This window comes from Syngnathus scovelli, chromosome 18 (assembly GCF_024217435.2).
Source record: "Syngnathus scovelli strain Florida chromosome 18, RoL_Ssco_1.2, whole genome shotgun sequence".
NCBI classification, from domain to species: domain Eukaryota; kingdom Metazoa; phylum Chordata; class Actinopteri; order Syngnathiformes; family Syngnathidae; genus Syngnathus; species Syngnathus scovelli.
Genome location: NC_090864.1, coordinates 5,036,933 through 5,058,960, shown reverse-complemented (window position 1 = coordinate 5,058,960; position 22,028 = coordinate 5,036,933). Strand labels below are relative to the sequence as shown.

Below are 22,028 nucleotides of genomic sequence, written 5' to 3'. Positions count from 1 at the left end.
CAACAACTGAACAAACGGGATACTTTACTCGATCTACTTAACTTCACGCTGCTGCATTACGTCAGACTCCCGAATCTTTTGCCAGAAACAGGAAGTGCCCTCGAAGTTATACTTACTTTTGTTTTTTCTTGTAACTTAATATTAACAATATTCTGCTACAAATTATATACAAATAACAAGAAAAGGAAAACAAATTCACACAAAAATAAATTGCACACCATGTAAAAATTACAGCTATCGCTAAAACTACAAGAGCTCTGCTTAGTGGCGAAACATACAATTACATTCATTATAATATGAAACACAATTGATATGTTGGTGGTCTTAAAAAGGAGGCACTGTAGTGTATTATATCCTGCCGCCTCAGAATTGGCTCACAATGGGCGCTCGTAGAGTTAGCAGGGTTGTCGAAAGGTAGTCAGTAAGCTATGCTACTATGTTAGCGCCACGACATTTATGTACGTCAGCGTCCTCGCCATATTTGATGAGGCAAAGTGGAGCGATTGATCGTCCCAGTAATTTGCCAATTGGGAAAAATATAGAGTTAATCAAAAATTTTTATCTTGGGATAAAAATCTGTCAACTTCAGATTCACAGCAAAGAGACATCTTTAATAAAAATAAAAAAAAATGTTACGTAAACATGACGTCCATGTCAGCTTCCGCTTCCGGTTCGCGTGCGTGCGCCCATTCCATAACCTCGGTCAAAGATGGCGGGTCCACTGTGGCGGCGATGCCAGAGGTGGATCGTCGGTCGTGTCGCTGCGAATTTACGAGAAGCACAGTGGCACTTCTCCAGGCTCGGACCCGCTGCTGTGTCAGCAGGGAACTCGTGGCGGGATGACGAAGTGAGTGTGCCGCGATTGTGGGCGCTGTCAGAGAGGGGAAGGAAGGTCATTTGTAGTTACACAATTGTAATAAAAGAATAGTTTTTACTTATATGGGGTATTTGAGAACTAAATTCCTGTTTATATCTTTTAAATATTGTTTAATATGGTTTAAATTTCTGGTCAGAAGTTGTACTTTACATACTACGTTTATTATACCTTCATTCATTGACATTTAGTATGTGTAAAAAAAAAAAGGTTCTAAATTGTCACATGCGTAATGCTGGGCGATATTAATAGAATCGAATAGACTTAATGCATTTCTTCTTATTTTGCACATTATTTATTGGATTACTTTTAACTTTTAATTTTATGGCGGGATGTTTGACCTTCCTGAGATCATACATAGGTGTGTCCATGTGGATGCCTGCTGACGTTGGAATTATTTTTTTTTTTCCCCTATTTTATTATGGGATGAAATGAGGTGCCTGATGTTTTCTGACCCCTTTTAGATGCCGCCATCGTTACAATCTAACCAGAAAATCCTTCCCAGGTCAACATCCAGTCTGTTATCTCTCACCAGGTGAGACTTGATGATTCTAATGTGATTTGATTTTATTATACTGTATTTGTAAGTGTTTGTTTTCCATGCAGACACAGGTATCCAGCATGTTCCTGGAGGAAGATTCACAGTGATGCCAAACCCAAAGACCCCTTCACACTCGCTCAGAAAGACTTGACCAGCTTATACGATGACATTAAAAAGGTAAATATAAATAAAAGGTAAAAATGCATATAAGCCACTTGATTAGGTCGCCCTGCTCACACTCGCACGTTTTTTATTTTGTCCCAGGAGCTATTTGTTTCCAAAGAAGAGCTCAAGTCTTTATGTGATTACTACTTTGACGGAAAGGGGAAAGCCATTAGGCCAATGATTGTCATCCTGATGGCACGTGCCCTCAACATCCATAGCAACCAAGCAGGGTAAAAAATACACGCACGTGTTTAGTAGGCATGATGTGTGATATGATAGTGTGTGATATGTCGTCTGTGGGGTTGTGTAGAGACTTACTCCCAGGTCAGCGCGCCGTGGCCATGATCTCAGAGATGATCCATACAGCCAGCTTGGTGCACGACGATGTCATCGATGGCTCGGACAAGCGGCGGGGGAAGAGGACCATCAATGACCTGTGGGGTGAAAAAAAGGTGCATGTCGAATAGCGCTCATTCTGGTCGCCTTCCTATGCCATGTTTTTTTTTTTTTTTTGACTGTCATGTCCCTGAAGGCCATCTTGGCGGGCGACTTCATCTTGTCGGCCGCTTCCATGGCCCTGGCTCGCATCGGCAACATCACCGTGGTCAAAGTGTTGGCACAGGTTATTGAAGACCTTGTCAGAGGTAAAACTAAAAATATTGCTTGACTTAAGTGTGTGTATATTCACTTTACAGTATTTACTAAAGCACAGTGACAGCCTTGTAGAGTTCAACAATTAATTTAATAATTGACTAATAAATCTCAATAATTTGGGCGGGGTGGGGTTGCAATTAGATGGTTTAATTTTTTATTTTTTTTTGTGGCACAGGTGAATTTATGCAGCTGGGCTCCAAAGAAAATGAGAGTGAACGCTTCAAGCACTACTTGGACAAAACATTCAAGAAGACGGCCAGCCTCATCGCCAACAGTTGCAAAGCAGTATGTACGTTCTGTCTGCACGACACCCCCCTCTCTTCGGCTGTCTCAATGTCATTCCTGTTTTAAACTGGTCTCACCGCAGGTGTCCATTTTGGTCAATGCGGACCCTGACGTACACGAGATTGCTTACCAGTATGGAAGGAATGTCGGCATCGCCTTTCAGGTACTCTCAGGAAAAACATGAAAATATAGTGCTCAGATAAATATATCTATATCTAATGAACAAGTAACTCATTCATTGCTAGCTCAGTTAAAACGAGTGAATGAGTTCAATCATTTGTGTGCAGCTGGTGGATGACGTTTTGGACTTCACGGCAGGCGCCAGCCAGTTGGGAAAACCATCGGCCGCTGACCTCAAATTGGGCTTGGCCACAGGACCCGTTTTGTTCGCTTGTCAGCAGGTCAGCTTCGCCACAACTCGACCAAATACTTTTTTTTTTTTTTAATATAGTAAAAATGAAATGATCATTCAATTTGTCAGTTCCCGGAGCTGCACGCTATGATCATGAGACGCTTCAGTTCCAAAGGGGATGTTGACCGAGCCTGGCAGTACGTTGTCCAGGTACCCCAAATTGTCTATATTTTATTTTCCTTGTTATGATTGCTTCAATCAAGTGTCATCAACTGTGTGAGCAGAGCGACGGGGTGCAGCAGACCAATTTCCTGGCGCGCCGTTACTGCCAGGAAGCCATCCGACACGTCAGCCGGTTGCGCCCGTCGGCCGAAAGGGACGCCCTCATCGCGCTCACTCACATGGTGCTCGCCAGGGACAAGTAAGGTGCAACTGGAGGGCCTTCGCCTCAGGCAGCTAGCCGTGTCGGCGTCAGTGTGACCCTGTCCCCTCCTCTCCATCATGCAAGATCTGACATCAATGACGTCTCTTTCTACCTCGACACAAAGAGCGAGTCACGTTTGACAGTCGTGCACTGTTAGGCCGTTTATTAGATACCCTCATATACAGTGTATGTAACTCGATGGTTATTTAAATGCTCTGCATGGAATCTTTGAAGCACTGATGTTGCTACATCTTGTACTGTACTGTACTGTAAACGCAAATGTGTGTACTGTGGAGTCATTAATGCTTGGGCTCCGTCTGCACTTGAAATCTTACCGAAGTGTCTAATCACGGCCTTATCATTTGCAACCACTGATCAATAAACATGTTTTTATTTTATTGCAAAACTTACCCTGTGTGTTGATGAATCATCACGTGTGCTTGTTGTCGTATATAGAACTGTTTATTATAAAAGGCTGTACATTAATTTTTAAATCAACATATTTTACACAAATGAAGGGCAGTGTGGACTTGAAGCCAAATTTTCTTGTTGGATGCACAAAAAGCAAATGCGAAGGAACAAATGAAAACAAGACCTGGTCTGAACTCAATGCAAACTGAATTAATGAAAGTTGGTAGGACTCAACGTGGCTGCTTGTCAAAAGCAAAAAAAAAAATAGTTGCTCTTTACATTTTTTTTAACTTCTAATTCTTTAACATTACACCAAATTAACTTTGCATGGTCGGAATTAGTTGTTGGTTTTTAAACTGGCTACCCACCCCCTTAAGAAAAGCTGAGGTTATGCTTAGCAATTACGCTAAACCTTGTTTGCGTAACGCTTCGATGCAAAACATTTCCCGTCATCAAATATGCTACATGACAAAGCCAAACCGAAGGTGAACCCGGAACTAACATTGCATTACCACAATTTTTTTTTTTTTGCATTAAAGGATGCCAATGTGTGAACGCAGCAAATGTGTTTAATTTTTGAGGCCCGGAAATCTGCATTTCTTTTTTTTTTTTTTCAAGTTCAGTGATTCAACATTAATACAAATTATATAAAAGGTGAATAAATTTACAACATAATGGCAATAGCAATAAACTGAAGTTAATATCATGAAGGTTGGCATGCTTTTTTTTCTAAATGGTTCTTCTCTCAGGGAGGAAGTATTGAGTTAACTCAATTTACAGCATAGAGAGAACGCCGCCGACTGATTTTTTTTTTTTTTCCACATTTCCATCAAAGCTCCTTGTTGGAGCAGCCGGCCATCTTTGCACATCCTTCAATTGTTGTCTGTCCACCCACGTAGAAAAGCCCCAATACAGTGACACCCCCCCCCCCCCCCCAAATTGCAGCTCATTATTTGTGCAAGCCGAACAGTCGCAGATTTTTAACCACTTTTTTTTTTTGGGTGTGGCCCGTGTCTGGTCCTATCTGGATCGCGGGTGTGTCTGGAACCTATCCCTGGCAACCGGGGGCTCACCGTAGACTACTTGTACAGTTTCTCATCTTGCTTGGTTGCGTTTCAGTCGGCGTAGTGTATGATGCTTTCCACATAGTTGCCGGGGAAGAGGCCGGTGACGCCGCCGCTGACGCCCTCGTACCAGCCGTCATCGTTCTTCTTCATCACATAGATGATGGCGCCCTCCATGAAGGACAGCTCATCATCTTTATCCTTGCTGTAGTCGTAGATGGCCACCACTGCCGGGAGCAGGTGGAGACTCACGTGAGGACACTTCAGAATAGCAAAATTGTGAGAAATCTGGCGCACCGACCTTTTTCGACGTAGTTTTTGGGTGCCCAATGGGGGTCTCCGTCGGCATAGGGGTCGTTGTAGTGCACCACTGAGGCATCCTCCTCCTCGTAGTCCACCGGGGGAGGGGGTGGCGGTGGTGGGGACTCATCGAACATGGCCAGGTCGTCCGGGGGTGGCGGCGGGGGCGGAGTCGGGGTGTCGGAGACTGCAGGGCGAGCGACGCGGTGTCGGTGACATGGAGATTGTGAGGTCAAGGGGTCGGTGGCATGACGATGCACATGCACAACTTACATGCAAATTTGAAGAAAAGTATTTTTTCTTTTGAACAAGGGAGGGGAAAAAAAAAAAAAGCCACACCAATGTGGGACATGCGTGTCTTTCATTAGATGGAACGCTACATTGAGACCATTACGACTAATCATGCAGCTACCATGCAGTCCAGCAAAATAAACTATGTGCTGCTGTAAAAAAATAAAATTGCAAGCGTGTTGAGTTAGTCACAGAGTTGCAAACAGTGCCGGAGGGGAGCCACATTTGTGAGAGTGGAGCCAAAAATAGAGCAATGCATGCTGGGAACACAGACGATGATGAGGACGAGATGCTGGGGTGGGTTGGGGTGTCAATCAATGATGGGCTTCACACTTACTGCTCTCCTGCATCCTGGCCACAAAGCCAGTCAGGGGGATCTGTGGCGTCAGTTGGGGCATGGGGGGAGGAGGAGGGGGGGCCACGCACACTGAGGGACAGCACACACACGCCGGGGGAAAAAAAGAGAAAGACAAAAAAAGAGAGAAAGAAATGAAAAAGAAAGAGCATCAGTCACCCAAAGTGGAAAAGAAATGCCGCCCCACACGGAGCTGACGTGACAAAGGGGGTACCGTATTTGCCGGTGTACAGGTCGACTCGGTGTATAAGTCGACCCCCTAAAATTCGACGGAAATTTACGATTTTATGATATATCCTTTGTATAAGTCGAGCTCAATTGTTGCATTATATTAAACTTCAAAATTCAATATGCGAAATTTATTGACGAAATGTGTTCAAATTCCGGGAGGCCGTGCGCATGCGGCTGTTTATAAGCACCGCGGAGGAGATCGCGGCCGGCGAGCTCGCGCACGCCGCCCGGCACCAACGGGAGGTCGGAAATAGCTCCAAGCCGAGCGGATCGGCACTTTATAAGCACCGCGCAGGAGATCGCGGCCGGCGAGCTCGCGCACGCCGCCCGGCACCAACGGGAGGTCGGAAATAGCTCCAAGCCGAGCGGATCGGCACTTTATAAGCACCGCGCAGGAGATCGCGGCCGGCGAGCTCGCGCACGCCGCCCGGCACCAACGGGAGGTCGGAAATAGCTCCAAGCCGAGCGGATCGGCACTTTATAAGCACCGCGCAGGAGATCGCGGCCGGCGAGCTCGCGCACGCCGCCCGGCACCAACGGGAGGTCGGAAATAGCTCCAAGCCGAGCGGATCGGCACTTTATAAGCACCGCGCAGGAGATCGCGGCCGGCGAGCTCGCGCACGCCGCCCGGCACCAACGGGAGGTCGGAAATAGCTCCAAGCCGAGCGGATCGGCACTTTATAAGCACCGCGCAGGAGATCGCGGCGCCTCATTGGACTTCCAGCGGGCCGCGCACTCGCGCACGCCGCCCGGTTCAAATTTTCTAAGTGCAACGCACAATGAGATGCATGAGAAACGGCCTTGGTTACCAGCACATTTGAAGCGATGAATACGAAGTTAAATTTTATGACTCGGTGTATAAGTCGAGGTCGATTTTTTTCGGTCGATTTTGGATCGAAAAAGGTCGACCAATACACCGGCAAATACGGTATCTCAAATACGTTTGGGGCAGTTCTGGGATTCAAAATACAGCCACTAAATTTCACTTGTATCTTGGCACCGATGTCTTCTTTTTCAGAAAGTCCCTGAGCTAAAATGGAATCACTACACTACACTAGACCGTCGTACTACAGGGGAGGGGCTTACTTGAGTTGTGGCTGTAAGCGGGCGTGCCCCCGTTAACATGAGGCTGCTGTTGCTGCATTTGCTGCTGCTGTTGCTGCAAGGAGAACTGTGAGGTGACGGAAGGGGCCCGACGGTAGGTGCCGGTGGCCGACACCATAGAGACCGACGAGTTGGCAGGGTTGTGCCGCGAAATCTGTCGCGAGATGGTGCCAAACTGCGACATCGGGGCGGGGCCCGGGCCAGGCCCGGGGGCCACCGCTGGCGAGGGGCGAGGAAAAATGGCCAGCAGCAAGCAGTAAGGTGAAAAAGATGGTAAAGCAGACACAGAGAGACCCAAAACAGTTAAAAAGCCTGATTAGAATCAGACATGACCAATCAAAAGGAAGCAGAGCAGGTTCTTAAATGACATTTCAGGAGGGAAATCAAATACAGCGGAGCCTCGTTTTTCTAACACAATCCGTTCCAGAAGGCTGTTTGAGAAGTGAATCGTTCAAATTCCTAATCATATATTCCCATTACAAATAATGGGAAAAAAATTAATCTGTTCCAAGCCAAAAAAAAAACGCCTTTTTTAAGCATTTTTTTCATTTGCGCATTTTTGTCCAATCGCACAACTGCAGCGCACCGCCGAACGCGCAACCGTAGCGTGTCGCCGACCGCGCAACTGCACGCGCTGATCGCATTATTGTGACAGAGCCGTCGCTGAAATTTAGAAAATATTTTTAAAGTCCTGCTGTACTTTCCAAAATGTAAGTGGACATCAGTGCGCAGGGAGCTTAATTTTGTCCGATCGCGCAACTGCAGCGCAACCGCCGAACACGCAACCGTTGCACGCCGCCGACTGCACTGGTCGCAATTTTGTGACAGAGCGGTCGCTAAAATTTAGAAAATATTTTTAAAGTCCTAATGTACTTTCCAAAATTTAAATGGACCTCAGTGCGCAGGGAGCTTAATTTGGTCTGATGGCGCAACCGCAGCGCGCCGGGCGCTCAGTGTTGCATTGCTTTAGGAGCGTCTTTGTGTTTTAAGATGGCTTTACTACTCCCACTTGCTTCCTTTGGAGGCATGATTAGAGTTGATGCAATCCTCAGAGTAACGAGAATGTAATAACGACCGGAGTCAGTTGGCATGCGGGTCCTCTCGGCTCATCTCGTGAGGTTCGACAACCAAATTTTGTCCGACATCCGAAGCAAAAAAATCTCAAATTTTTTGTTCGAATACCGATTTGTTCGAGAACCGGGACGTTCGAAAACCGAGGCTCCACTGTATGTCCAGCTTGTCCCAGTTCTTATTCAACAAAACAATAACTGTTCAAAGTAATATTTTCATCATTTCAAGTATTTGCAAAGGAAATGCTGCCAACTATGATGAACCTGCTCAGCCAGCATTGCTTCGTTAGAAAAAGACAACAAAGAAACACTTCGACATTTGTTAGCCAACAGACAAAAAGTGGCGTCAACCACCACCACCACCACCACCAAGATTAAGAGAACTGATTTGAAGGTCAGGCCCCAACGGACTGACCCACCAATACTGTGACCCTTGCATGGCGGCCAGGACGCCCGCCCGAGGGTCTCACCTATGGGTGGAGGAGGTGGTGGCGGCGGCGGCGGTGGTGGTGGACCGAACCCGCTCGGAGGGGGAGGTGGCGCACCCGGAGGGGAGGTCATGAATGGGACTGTGGAAAGTTTTTTTATGTTCACAATTTACTATACGTCATCAAAGTAATAATAATCTGATTCCATCACCTTTTCACTTTCACCTCTACTTTGCATATTTCAATTGAACACAGATATTTAGACCATTGGCCTTTTTTTTTTTGTTATTATTGGTTGCTTTGTGGTAGACTGTTTCAACGGTGACTCTTCTTGCGCCGGCGAACCCGAAGCATAAATTCCGAGTATATACGTACGTATTAGAGCATTAGGTGCATATTCATGTGTGAATGAACTGAAAGACATTTATAAATCTGCACGCCACGTGAAGCACAGGGAAAAGACAAAAACCCTAACCTGGTCCCAAATTGGGAATGGAGGGTGTAGGTACTGCGATGGGAATGCCGATGCCACTGCTGCTGCCGCTGTTCTCCCGGCTGCTGCTGCCCCCGCTGCTGCCGCTGAGACACCACACAAACACACACAAGCAATTGTTTGTGTTTATTCTTATGATTTAGAAAGAGGATCAGAATACATTTTGTGACCATTCGAAGGGTTCAGATATTCTCAAATAAAATCTGCCGGCTGTCCTCGTGTGAACAACAAAATTCCGCATTAATTCCATCAATGGGAGTGAGGGTGACATGAAAGTGCCACATCTGAGTTTGACCCCGGGGTGGGTCTGCCTTGATCCTCCTCTGCGTCCTCCTTCCTCTTTCATCCCATTTTAAAATGATACCCCCGCCTCCCCGGTGCATCCCTCGACCTGCTTGTCAACTAACGTCCCTGAAACCCTTCAAGCACCTTCCATCCCAGTGAGCCAGTGCCCACTCTTGCCATGGCCCCTCCCCTTCCCACCCACCCCCTCCCAGATTCATGTCAGTGGAGCCCTGGGGCGCTCGTGGCACAAACAGCAGGGGGGGGGATTTGACCCTCCGCAGGCTGCACAATAAAAGTGCCAAGCCTCGTTTTTTTTTTGAAGGCCAATTTGATCTGGCCCCTTCGCTCGGCTCGTTTACGAGCGTCCCCCAGCCTCCTCATTTGCTGCAAAAAGAGCAAAAGAAACATAAAATATTAACGAGCGTCAAAGCCTGACTGCCGTGCTCCTTTGCCAACGAGCCCTCGCTTTAAACGAGATGAGTGTTTGGCTCTCAATGGAGGTGCGTGAGCGAGCAACGTGCTGTGGGACGAGTGTGAGATGTTTCACTTCGGGGCTCCCAAGCACTGCTTTTCTATGTGGCAGCTGTTTTTCATATGTGTCAGGAAGGAGGGGGCGGGGCGAGACGCTACCTGTGTGTGCGCTGCCTCTGGTTGAGCGAGGCCGTGCGTCCAGGGCTGTGCTGCGGGGCGTGCTGGTTACCCAGGCGGGCCGGGCTGGTCATGTAATCGTTGGGCACCGTCGGGGGCTTCACTGGCTCTAAAGTTTTGTAGGATGCGTTGCGCCTGTAGAAGCGCCCCCCCACCCAAAAAGGAGGAAAAATCTGTGGTGAACACCGATCCTAATGAAAGCAGCAAATGTTGTGATCCACAGCGACTAACGGAACGTCTTACCCAAGTGTCCCGCGCCCCGACATGGGCGGGCTGGGTGGTTTCTGCGTAGGCGGGTTGGTCCGCGATAAGGTTCCCGCTCGGATTGACTGATTGTTTCCGTGCTGCTGCGGTCGGGAGGAAGGAAGACAGAAAAAGAGGAAAAGGTCTTTTAGACAAGGCGACTTGCTGCTGTTCCATTTTGGGTGACGGCTGCACTTGTTTACAAATGTGAAGGTTGCGTCTGATGTGTGAATGAAATGTGTTGGAAAATTACCTCTGCCAAGGAAGTTGTTTTTTTGTAATGCGTTTCTTCTCCGGATTAAGCAGCAAAAATAAAGCTTCCTTTCCAGAGTCAGAGAATTTTGTTTGATTTTATAATCAATTTGTTCAATTGACATCTGGCATGTCTTTTTCAATACCAATCTTAAAAACTGTGCAACTGTTGAATAATCAATCGCCATTGTGTGGGCTTTGTATGCAAGCGAGTAAAATGAGTTCGTCTGGCCTTGGCGGAGGTCATCTTTGTTATTGTGGTTGTGTTCTACTCTTATGAGTGCAGTGTGGGGGGAGCTGAGGGGAAAAAAAATCTCAACTACTTATCTAAAGACGACAACACATAACGTGAATGACAACATGTATACATAGGGATGCGGGGTTAAAAGGTGGGGTGCATCTTGTCATTAAGGGGTTGATTAATGGGGGATATAAGGCAGAAATTTTCATATTGTGCAGTATTTTCCATGTGAAAAAAATGGGTCACGTCGAGGACAGAAAACTTACCTTGGCTTTCATCCACTTAGTGTGGGCAAGTGGTGAGGGGAGTTGGATGGGGGGGGGGGAACAGTCAGAAAGAGGGCATGTCAAAACGGCCACAATGTAGTGAGGTCACAAAGAGACAGCCGAGAGAGAGTGAACGAAGCAGTCATTCATGATGTAACATTTGCGTTTAGACTTTCGCATGCCAGGTCCTTTGCTTTGCGGCCAAAGTGAGACACCAACTTCAAGTTCGGAGGGGAAACGCAGTCGTCACGCTGGCCAGGTTAGCAGCGCTGGACGGCATTCGCTTCACAAATGTAGGTCATGCTCGCAAATGGCAAGACGCCCGTGCCCCTCCCTTATCTTTGCTCCCTTTCTCTGCGTGGGAACACTTGAATTATGACCTACTTAAAAAAAAAATGTAAGAAGCCTTTTGGGAGTGATGTCATCATGACCCAGTGATCTCCACATTCAAGCTTCATCGGCAGCCGTCAAGTGAAGATGTCATTTCCCAAAATGCTGCCATCACTTTTCTGAACTTCAAATGTAATTACCAGCAAATTCTCCCATGGAAAAAAAAGCTTTCAGAGAGAAAGAGAAAAACGTAATCACGGAGACCATTCGGTTGTCGTCTGAGGTTTCCGTTTTCACCCAAAGGCCTGACCAAAGACGTTCTCTCTGAGAGCAGCATGATGTTGTTATCTCCTATTTTTTTCCCGTTGAGATTTTATTTTGAGGACATTATCGGCCAGCCTTCAAGAAGATAGTGACAAGCTCTCTCTCTCTCCCTCTCTCTCTCCCTCCCTCTCTCTCACCTTGACTCCGTGTCCGACGTCATCCAGCACGGCGTAGTCAATGGGCTTCCTGATGTAGCGCACGGGGCGTTCCATGTTGGCTGGCGCGATGATCTTGTGGGTCCTTGCCGTGTTCTTGTTGGTCGTCAGGATACCAATCTCCCGTCGCGCCACCTTCTCTTTGTGGATGTCCACTGTCTGGAGATGACATCATAACAAGCGGGTGAGGGTGGTTGCTGAACAGAAGCTAATGCGCTAACGCTTCTTGTAGTTCAACAATGACTTTTGAGGGGCTCGTTGAAATAGCAACCCGTTCATCTTCTGCTTTATTTGCAACATCCGGTGACTGACTCACTTCTTCCTTCCCCGTCATTCATGTCGCGAGACGCGCACATGCACAAATGGCTCATGTTTGTTCTTGCCAACAAAAGCTCTGGGGGATTTTTTTGGGGAGTGCGATGCAGACAAAACGAGACAAAAGAAGTGACATGCCTTCAGTTTCTTTAGCAGTCCTGGCTGTGCTAACAGTGACTCACAAAGACATGTGAACTTATTGCGGTGTCCACTTGTGTGGCCTCCGCCAAGTTGACGTTTACGACTTAAATAGAAGGTGACTCAGTTTAGGAAGTCAAAGCTGCTCAAAACAAGACGACAACTTTTCTATTTTACGTCTATGTTGTGTCTGAACAGCGTGGGAATGTCATTGGCATAGAAGCCGTGTGACGGACACATGCGGTTGATCAGTAGCAGTGTCAGAGGTCGTCAGTGTGAGGCGTTGGCTTCTGCTGCGCACACAAAGCTCTCCCTGTTGGCAGCCTCTTAACAGCCACTTCACACGCTGCACAAGGTGGAAGAGGAGCCCTTCCCCCCCCCCCCCCAAACAGGTCTCTTGCTCTTCCTCCACGATCACTACTGCAGCTTGCGGAACAACATTTCCCTACAGCCCACTTTTTTCTTCCTAAAATGCTGTTAACGATTGAACCGATCTTTATCTGTGCTTCATATTCCTCTCCCAGCCTGACCCAGGGTGTTGCCATGGTAACAAAAAAAAGTCCCACAACCTTGATGTTGGCCTGACATGTATCCGCTGAGATAAAACTGTACAAATTTCTTAAGGTCTTTGGCCTGCTAAGTTCCTCCTTCTACTACACTCTTGCCCTGGTGCCAACGGAGGTTTCCGCTGTCCGCGTGATGCCGTAGAGAAAAGATCTTTGGGCCGTGGCTCTTCGCTTGACTTATCTGAGCTCTTAATTCCTTCATCTGTATTAGCTGCACATGCACGAGGCCTACTGGAGGCTTGCCGCGACAGAAAAGGGAAAGCTTCCGAGAGGTTTGCGGTCCACCTTCGAGCTCGTGGGACTTTGATGTGGCTCAAAGTAGGACCCCGACAATGGCGGTTGTAGGAACGACCCAGATTCAATATTCAATAAGTGAGAGCGACCGCCGGTGGGCGTGTGTGTTTGTTATGACCTGCGAGATGTGGTTGATGGAGGACTCCATGCGCCGCAGCTGCGAGGCCTGGATGTCCAGCAGCTGCAGCACGTTGTTGGCTAAGGCATTAATCTGGTAGGCCACGCTGGCCAGCGACTGCGTGGTGTAGGCTTTGGTCTCCTCCAGAGCTTTCCTCTTGTCCTGGGCCTGCAGTTGGGGGTGGGGGCACACAAAAGACAAAAACGTAAATTCAAGTGCAGGCCTACATTTCACACTCAATGTTTATTCTCCTCCTGCTACATTTGCACTTCCTCCCCCGGGATACAAACTGTCCAAGTGTCTCCACCCAGATGCCTGCGGTGACATCACTCGGAAATCAGACAGAAAGTCCAGGCTGCACACTTGCTTTGTCAAACGGGGAAAGCGTATTGAAATGTAACATTTTCGGTACGTCAGCCGGCATGCAGACAGACATGTTGGAACGTCTGAGGCCACAAGCCAACGCAATTGATTCCACTCTGACACACATCCAGAGAGAGCCCCGGCTACAAGAAAATCTCAGGAATGCTTGGAATCCAGCAGAAGTCGTTGAAGAGCTCTTGGGGTGTTGGGCCGTCAGGGTGGGCGCCGCGAGAAAATAAACATTCAGGAATGGAAGGAGCAGGATTTGTTGTTGTTGTTCAAACTCAACGGCTTTTAACAAATGGCAAATCTCGCTTGAACCAAAAGGCTCAAAGGTTAAGCGAGCGTGGAAAGCGGCACGATGAGGGGAGGAGGGCGGGGGAGCGTTTGCAGATCTCTCGAGGCTCTCGGCAGTGGGCAGCGTATCCGCCGCTGATTGTTGCCGACTGTAATCTGGGCACGGGCAGCTGTTGATCTCAGATTGATGTAAACGTCTGAAATCCGGAAGCTCATTAGGAATACCAATGACGCGCGTTCGCTTCGACTCGCAAAGCCTTCTGCTTCGCCGCCTGGCATGGATGGACACTCGTCTCTGGGATATCCCAATACATTTTTCTGCATTTCCTCTTAAGGTCATCTGGTCTCTCGGTGTTGCAACTTGCTGATGTTGACCCCGTGACTCCAGCCTCGCGGGCCGCTTCCCGTTTGAAGCCTCACACAATTGTCGGGCGTCGTTTAATCTCATGATGTCAAAAATTCAGTTAAAAAAAATATGTATACATTTCCCCGCTATAATCTCCAATCTGGGTTCATTGCAACAAGCATTTTACGCATTCAAACTAGGATGCAAGGAGGAAAATAAATGTATAAAGCTGTTATGCTACTATGCTTGTTATGTGACGTGTCGGACTAACCATAAGGCCCCTCGTGTGTCTGTCTATGCCAAATCCACAACGACGCGAACGTGCACACACGCAGACAAGCCTCAACTTGAAGCGACTTGTCACAGCAACCCTTCACAAAAAGCCTAGCTTCCTTCCTTTCTCTTCAACATTCTCGAAATGTCACGGCGTTCAAAGAAGACGGTGAAAAGCGAGCAGTAAAGGGACTTGGCGGCAATGATGGCGTACTCGCCGTCTTTGGCGTATGACTTGCATTTCCTCAGGAAGTGTCCTCATAATTGAGCCAGCATAACCACGTGTTAATCGCCGGCTTTTGTCCTCGAGGGCTTTCCTGTTTGTTCACATTTAGGAGATTTAAAAAAAAAAAAAAAAAAAAGGACTACGAGTGTGTGTCAAGTGTCACATGTGACATTTTGGGATTTCAAAACATCACCCTTAAAACTTATTCTGGCGAATATTTTTTTAGCAGCATCATTGGTAGGAAAAAAAACAATACTTTCTATAGAGGACATGTTATCCCACAAAGACGTCAAAGCGGACCAGAAGACACTTTAGCTCTATTTGAAGCTGGTCTTCGAGGGCTATAATTGGCACCAATGTTCCTCACAGCGGTGCCTCCAGGCTGCCAAATCGTACAGCCAGAAGGCTGAGGAAGAAAACTAAATTACAGGGAATCCTGGCGGGGGAGTGCGGCTGCAACAGACACACCCTCCCTGACTGACAGAGCACCTTTTCTTCCTTTTTTCTGCTGTTACTTTATCACCCAACAAAGCTGTCACATTTTTAAAAACAAACTCCCAGTGTCACTCATGAACCAAATGGTCCTACAAGCACCACGGTGGAAGCCCAAGGGCCAGAAGAGACAAAAGGTATCGAGAACTTTGTTGAGGGAGAGGGGAGAATACAAAAAAGAATCAATAGCCAAATCAATAGCTCCAAGCATTATTGACCTGACTACACATTCCTCAAGCCTGGAGATCTACTGTCTCTCAATGAAACACTGCATTCCACACGCATGTGTATCATCATAAACGAGCTAATGGACTGGAGGTAAAGCAGCAACATCAACACAAGTGTGACAGCGGAGTTTACTTGTGGCCACTGAACGCTCCACTGCAACAAGCACTGTTTTTGAGGTACAAAAGAGGTGGTTTGAAAATGGTCCGTGGCTATGATGGTAGCCATAAAAGGTTCTACTGGCGGCGTGGCGTGTTAATGTGGGATTATATGGCTTCTTTTGCGGGCTTTCTCGTGAAATAAGAGCAAGTTTAACAGCTGAGACGCGTTCACTGACCGGCTGTAAAACAGGCCTCCGCGCGTCGGTAGTTTTTAACCCACACGGCGTATTTTATTATTCGACGGGGGTAAAGTAGACACACCCTCCGCGTAAACACGTCAAATATCGCCACCGCGGCTCATAACGAGACTCCCCGTGAGCAGTTTGCTAAGTTAGCTCCGTCCGCCACTTTCTTTTTCCACATTTCCGGTGCCAACCAGCGTTCGGATCCTCAGCTTTTTCGCCACAAAAGACAGCAGGAGTTAGCTCCGCTTTTAGCTTACCTGCACATAATTGCTTTCACAGTAGTCCGCGACTCGGGTTAGGTTCTGGTAACTCTCGACAAGCGCTCTCTTGCCGGCCGGGATCTCCTCGTCGAGCAACATTTGTAGTTCCGCCATCTTTACATGTCTCCGATGAGTGTCGTGGTCCCTTCGCCGACTTCCCTTCAAGTGAAGCGGCCACCAGCTCAGCCTCAACCCCGGGTAACGATAGCGGCCCCTCCCTCGCCTGCTATTTGTGTGCGACTCGCCCATTGGTTCCTACAACCGCTGACGAGTGTTCAGCCTGTGTGTGATCAAATGCTGCTTGGGTCATATGTGGTAATACATTAAGATTTTTTTTTTTCATGACCATAATAAGGAATATATATCACACAAACAAATTCCTTATCTTGGTATATATATATATAGCGTGGGCTTTATCTCATGAGAGAAGAAGGGAGATTCTATGTGAAACTAGAAGTCGCAGACAGGATGCCATGAGAAACGGAAAGAGTGCAAGGACAAAATGCTATGTGAAACAAAAAGAAGTCATGTGAAAAGAGTGCAAAGACAAAATGACGTGTCGACATCAACAAAATAGACTGAGCTATCAACAACTTTCTTGGATTCCCAGAGGTTTAGAAGGTCAGGAAGCTCCAGACAGCATCGTTTGACTTGTGGACTGGGTGATGTCTGCAAGGCGAAACAGCAAGCATTCTGTGCAATAACTTTATTAATAAGTACTCATTAGGGAATGCATGATAACATATATATACAATTTATCTAACAGTCAGGCTTTTTTTTTTTTTAAATAAACCACTGTATATATAGTATGCTATTTAAAAAAAAAAGAATCAACCTGAAGACATTTCTATTTCTAAACAACCATCTAAAATACAATTTGTAAGTGTGGCACAAGTATCCTTTATGACTCAAATTTGAATGTGATAAAATCTCAATTAGATAAACAATTATGTACTGGAAATGATAAATAACTTGGGATTTGTGGATAAAAAAAAAAGAAAAACAATTCATATAGGAAGGTGTTTTTTATTATAGTTGAAAATAAAAGCAAAAAATATTTACAATAGAGCAAAGAGATTATCTACAGCTGTGGAACAAGTAGTATAGTTTGATGCTCAGTGCTGGAAATCCTTTAGCGTAAGTTACTCTGCGCCAATTTTAATTCAGATCAAATTTTAAAATGAAACAGAAAAAAAGTGACAGGAAGCACAGTAATAATTTCCTTAAGTGTAACATGGCAGCTACTCAATGAACACACGGGGAAGATGTCCCAACATGGTGTTGCTTCAAACCCACTAAGAAATTTAAAATGCAAGTCTGTCATTGTTTAGCTCCATCCTCCCCTTAAAAAATGGCTTATGATCCCCATGATGCCAGCATGCGCATGTCTTCCTCATCATCAGCCCTTCTTCTGGCCGCTTTAAAAACAAAGACACAGAAATGCAAATTAGATTTTTTTAATTTATTTTTTTATTATTGTTTTTAGAATTTTAATGAAGAAATGGGGAGGAGGGAATTTCAATTAGTGCTTTTTCAAGGAAAAATCCTTTAACATATTTGTCAATGAAAAAAATTGAGAAAGAAACAAATTTTACAAGAATAAGCTCCTTTTTATGAAATATCAAAGTAATGTTCTATTAAAAAAAGAATAGTTCAATTTCTTACAAGAATTTTGTTGTTTAAGGGGAAAAATAGCTATGAAATGAATTGTACTTGTCCAGAAATAATTAGTAAATTCTACAGAAATAGACTTTTCCAACATAGTGTATATTTTTTTTTTTTTAAAAAAGAAGAAGAATGTTGTACATACTTGCGCGGTGAGCTACGCGTCCTGATGGAGCCGAGGGCAGTCTGGCGCTGGGCACCGAGGGCAGTCCACCCATGCTCTTCAGGTTCTCGTCCATGTCCTCCTGCTCGAGCTCCTCCAGCTCAGCCAGCAGCTCATCCTAATAGCAATAAATAGTTATAGTTAGTTAGTTTAAGAAAAAAAATACTTAAAATGAATTAGTTGCAAGGGCAAAAAGTATACCTCGTCGAAAGTGTCACCATAAGGTCGGGAGATGGCTTCATTGATCTCACGAGCCACATCTTGCTGTTCGTTGATGTCCTCCATTAGATCGTCTATTTTGTTTAGATCCCTGAAGAAAGACGGAGGTAAACGGGAGTTCGCTGTAGCATGTACGTATTTGTTTTCAGTGCATCTACTCATAGGCGTACTCCTTACATGCTCTCGTGGACCTTCTTCATGGCCTGGGCAGCGTAGCCCATGTTTCTCACCACCTCTGTATTGGTGTGCGAGTTCTCCAGAGCCTCCCGCTGGAACTCAATGGTAGAAAGCGTGCCGTCGATCTGTGTCAGCTGCTGCTCCAGGCGCTTCTTCCTCTTCAGAGCCTGCAGGGCAGCTAAGAAAAAGTTTGTGGGCATTAGCATCGCAGCAGACCAACACAATAGATATAGTCCCATGACGACACGGGGAGGCTATTTTTAGTGTGGTGTGCTGTGATTCAACAGGCAGTGAGACAGGTTTTTATGAGAGTACAAATTACATTGAACTTTTTAACGTGGAGGGTTTAAACACGCTTCAGTGTTTTCGCCAACGTGTTAGTTTTGCTGCTGCTAAAAGTGCCAGAATGTCAGTTAATCGTTTACTCGATGTGAGTCACTTAACATTAATTACTAAATTCATGCATTTTTAATACTAACAAAATGATTTGTAAGAACTTTGCGTCACATTTTTGGCCAAAGAGTGGACATTTGCCCCAAAGTTAGATGTCGCTTGTTTTCCAGGAAGATGCACCTGTAGCTCTTCCTAAAATGGCGGCTGTCATAACACTTCACATCAGGTTTGGGCATTTTAAGACGACGCCTAATACACGACGTGAGTATCTTGTAAACTAACTTTTTAGACCCTTTTTGTTGGTGATGAACACTGAAACATACGTACCTCTCTTATTTCTTGTGCCGTGCTTTTTGGCTACCATTACTTCCTGCTCTATTCTTTTTTCCAGGTAATCCTGCTTCTTGGTCAACATATCCTCGGTCTCCCGGAGCTTGTGGATGGCCTCCCCGGCAGAGGGTCCCCCCTTGGACCGGTGATGGTGTTTGGACCTACCCCCGGACGACGACGACGAGCCGGAGCTCGAACTCCCTTTAAAGAATTTCGTGATTTTACTCATTTTGGCTGGGAGTACCTCCGACGGTGGGTAAAAAGCAGCGCTCGGTGGAGGTATGCGGACGCCGAGCTGTTACGATTGTCAGGTGTTTCCACGGGGTGTGTGAGTGGACGCCGAGCTGTTTTTCCGGCTCGACGAGCTTGGTTGACGATTCAACTTTTGCCACACCTGATCCCCATCACCTGCGTGACATCATCGAAACGCTTACCCCCCCACGGCGGGACGGGGGAAACGTTCGTCTGAATATTTTTAATTATTTATTCAAATATACTCCTAGCTATTATGGTGCGGTATTCGAAGAAAGGTTTGTCGATAAACGATCAACTGGAGCAATAATTAAATTACTGTTTAACTAGAATGTAAAAATGTGCGCCATCGAATTTCACTTCCGGGGTAATCCACGAACAAGATTTATTTATTCAAATATATATTTAACTATATTCTTTAATTATTATCAAAGGAGCGATTAGTGATTATCCTTAAGAAAATACACTTCTAAATTGTGAGAAAATGGTCGTAAAATTTCACTTTCGTGATTTCAGTTGAATTTCAATTCCGGGGTCAAATTCATGTTGACATTCTTGTTGGAGAAGCTCACTGCTAAGCTAATGGCTGAGTTAGACATCGGAAAGCACTGTCAAATAGATTCTTGTCACCAACAAGGTCTCGAACGTCTTCGCTCTTTTGCTCCAAAAAATAACGATTTGGGTGACGCTAACATTATCGGTATTCAACAAAATACCCGTCATAGCTCAGTAGTGCTAGCATGATTCTGCACTCATCTTAATCACAACTAGACTCATAGATTATCTAAATATACTAAACGCTTTTAATAGGTTTTAATAGTCAACTGTGTAATAACTGTTGCTTTCGTTCATTTAGATTTCCTTCCATTTGTTTGTGATTCCTGCAATGGAGTCTACTGGTAAGAAAACCTTAAGGGACATTATTTCCAATGACCAATAAGAAGTAATTTTTTTCTTAATATTTTCCACCCCAAAATGTTTTACATAATGGCGTATATTGCAACCAATTTATCTTTGCAGTCTTGAACACAGAAGCAGAGAGGCTCACTCATGTTCTCAGGTAAGCGGCTCTTAATAGTGTAGGAAAATTCAAAAACAGCTTTCCTGTTGCGCACATCCATATTTTATCATGAAAATTCTTGAAATTTGGAACTCTCAGGAGCCCGCGAGGAGAGAACCCCAAACTGCGGGCAGCAGCACAAGTTATTCGTGCTCCGTTGAGGACTGCAAGGGGAAAGAACTCCTTCCTGTTGTCTGTCCGCAGTGTCAGAAACACTTCTGTTTGGCGTAGGTTTACACTATGAAGCCAGATTAAAACTCCCTGTGTTCAGTTTTGTGATTAAGATTCCGCTACGTCTCTTTTTGTCCACTGCACGCAGCCATCGTCATCAAGATGATCATAAGTGTGAGAAGCTGGAGGTGCAAAAGCCACGCATGGCAGCCACCAAGGAGCTGGTGCAAAGAATTGTGGGTCAGTTCTTAAAATTAATAATAAATGAAATATTTCTGCTGTTCATTTTTTGCCCACAAGGGGTCAGCATTGTACAAAGTGTGTGTGCATTACGCACAGTTTGCCAACCTAGCAAAGCACACGCAGTTTGCCAACCTAGCATAGCACACATTTGGCATTAGAAAAGGTTTTTTTTTTTTTTCATGTATTGAAATAATGATTTTGCCATTGGAAAACAAGGTGCGGAGGATGGCAAACTCAATAAACAAGAAGAATACAATTGACTTGAGTCAATCTTCACTGACTAACAAGAGCTTGATAATAGAGAATTCACACAAATTTAACTAAACAAACATTTCTAGGGAGCGTATTAGTATGTTTTTTTGTCATTTTAAAATGACTCAGGCAATTATGCTATGAGGCTAACGTCTTGATTTGAAGTGTCAGTCAATATTTTTTCAACCAATTCAGTGAAATAGTATGGTGTAATTTGGTGATCTAATGAATTTCCACTCTCGTCCATTTAGAGTCAAAGGATGGTTCTAAAAGCAAAGGCCGTAAAGGGGCAAAGAACAGCGCTACAGCAGCCAAGGTAGCTCTGATGAAACTCAAGCTCCATGCAGCAGGAGACAAGAGTTTACCACAGGTACTTTTGAGAACTTAGTTTATGATCGCTGTTGACCAGTTTCCTGATCATATTCTGCTCCACGCTTTCTTTCAGACTGAACGAATCTACTTTCAAGTGTATCTTCCGAAAGGCTATCAGGCGGCCAGTCAGCCGATGTTCTTCTGCTCCAAATGGAGCGTGGGGAAGGTGGTGGATTACGCCGCCTCACTCGCTTCCCTCAAGAACAACAATAACGTGCTCGTAGCTCAGGTAACAAACAACACGCCTATTGGCTTAAGTATGTCTTGGGTTACCTTTTTTTTTTTTTTTTTATATCTCCCCCAGAAGTTGCGCCTCTGCCATCCTGAAACGGGGAAGTGTCTCCGTATGGACGACAGCCTGCACACGCTACTGAGCAGTCCGGAAGACCCGCTGCACACCGGGGGGAACGTGATCCTTGAGTACCTGGACAACGAGAGCACCGGCGTGGAGGATGTTTCAAACTATGTTAAATTCAAATGAGTGAATGACATGATAAAACGCAAGTTTCACAAAGAATGTGTGCACGTTTGTTGCTCTTGGGTACCTTATTATGAGTAGGGCTATCAGGGGAGTATTGTTGTCTATTGGGGGAGAGCTGTTTTATCAATTAGAAAGCAAAACTTTATTAGTTCCACAAATGGAATTTTTGCATTGTTTTACCACCAAGTAAATTTTATAACTTGTT

At 45.6% G+C, this 22,028-nt stretch overlaps 4 protein-coding genes across 20 annotated transcripts; 2 read left to right on the top strand and 2 right to left on the bottom strand.

Annotated features, from left to right (window-relative positions):
- Positions 1-671: 671 nt before the first annotated feature.
- pdss1 (prenyl (decaprenyl) diphosphate synthase, subunit 1) lies at positions 672-3,705 on the top strand. The gene is made up of 11 exons (XM_049749843.1): positions 672-847; positions 1,339-1,409; positions 1,481-1,592; positions 1,680-1,810; positions 1,891-2,032; positions 2,113-2,224; positions 2,410-2,519; positions 2,602-2,682; positions 2,807-2,920; positions 3,001-3,081; positions 3,156-3,705. The coding sequence occupies exons 1-11, from the start codon at positions 710-712 to the stop codon at positions 3,294-3,296; spliced, it is 1,233 nt and encodes a 410-aa protein (XP_049605800.1). The 5' UTR covers positions 672-709; the 3' UTR covers positions 3,297-3,705.
- Positions 3,706-4,257: 552 nt separating this feature from the next.
- Positions 4,258-16,186, bottom strand: abi1a (abl-interactor 1a). Of its 15 annotated transcripts, none has more exons than XM_049749825.2 (12): positions 16,043-16,186; positions 13,218-13,385; positions 11,769-11,945; positions 10,978-10,992; positions 10,219-10,322; positions 9,958-10,110; positions 9,025-9,128; positions 8,592-8,690; positions 7,034-7,270; positions 5,699-5,788; positions 5,072-5,257; positions 4,258-4,997 (listed from the first exon to the last, which is right to left on the bottom strand). In XM_049749825.2, exons 1-12 carry the CDS (start codon positions 16,157-16,159, stop codon positions 4,822-4,824), a joined length of 1,626 nt encoding a protein of 541 aa, XP_049605782.1. In that variant the 5' UTR covers positions 16,160-16,186; the 3' UTR covers positions 4,258-4,821. The 15 variants fall into 15 exon arrangements, with proteins under 15 accessions (XP_049605782.1, XP_049605783.1, XP_049605786.1 ...); XM_049749826.2 differs by having other exon boundaries at positions 10,219-10,319; XM_049749829.2 differs by lacking the exon at positions 5,699-5,788.
- An 865-nt stretch (positions 16,187-17,051) lies between these two features.
- Positions 17,052-19,221, bottom strand: chmp4c (charged multivesicular body protein 4C). The gene is made up of 5 exons (XM_049749849.1): positions 18,990-19,221; positions 18,270-18,447; positions 18,075-18,183; positions 17,856-17,991; positions 17,052-17,463 (listed from the first exon to the last, which is right to left on the bottom strand). The coding sequence occupies exons 1-5, from the start codon at positions 19,219-19,221 to the stop codon at positions 17,402-17,404; spliced, it is 717 nt and encodes a 238-aa protein (XP_049605806.1). The 3' UTR covers positions 17,052-17,401.
- Positions 19,222-19,399: 178 nt separating this feature from the next.
- On the top strand, positions 19,400-22,027 carry zfand1 (zinc finger, AN1-type domain 1). Of its 3 annotated transcripts, none has more exons than XM_049749847.1 (8): positions 19,400-19,522; positions 20,101-20,143; positions 20,265-20,304; positions 20,404-20,531; positions 20,624-20,715; positions 21,222-21,340; positions 21,416-21,571; positions 21,647-22,027. In XM_049749847.1, the coding sequence occupies exons 1-8, from the start codon at positions 19,501-19,503 to the stop codon at positions 21,821-21,823; spliced, it is 777 nt and encodes a 258-aa protein (XP_049605804.1). In that variant the 5' UTR covers positions 19,400-19,500; the 3' UTR covers positions 21,824-22,027. The 3 variants fall into 3 exon arrangements, with proteins under 3 accessions (XP_049605804.1, XP_049605802.1, XP_049605803.1); XM_049749845.2 differs by lacking the exon at positions 19,400-19,522 and adding an exon at positions 19,539-19,944; XM_049749846.1 differs by lacking the exon at positions 19,400-19,522 and adding an exon at positions 19,544-19,881.
- Position 22,028: the final 1 nt, after the last annotated feature.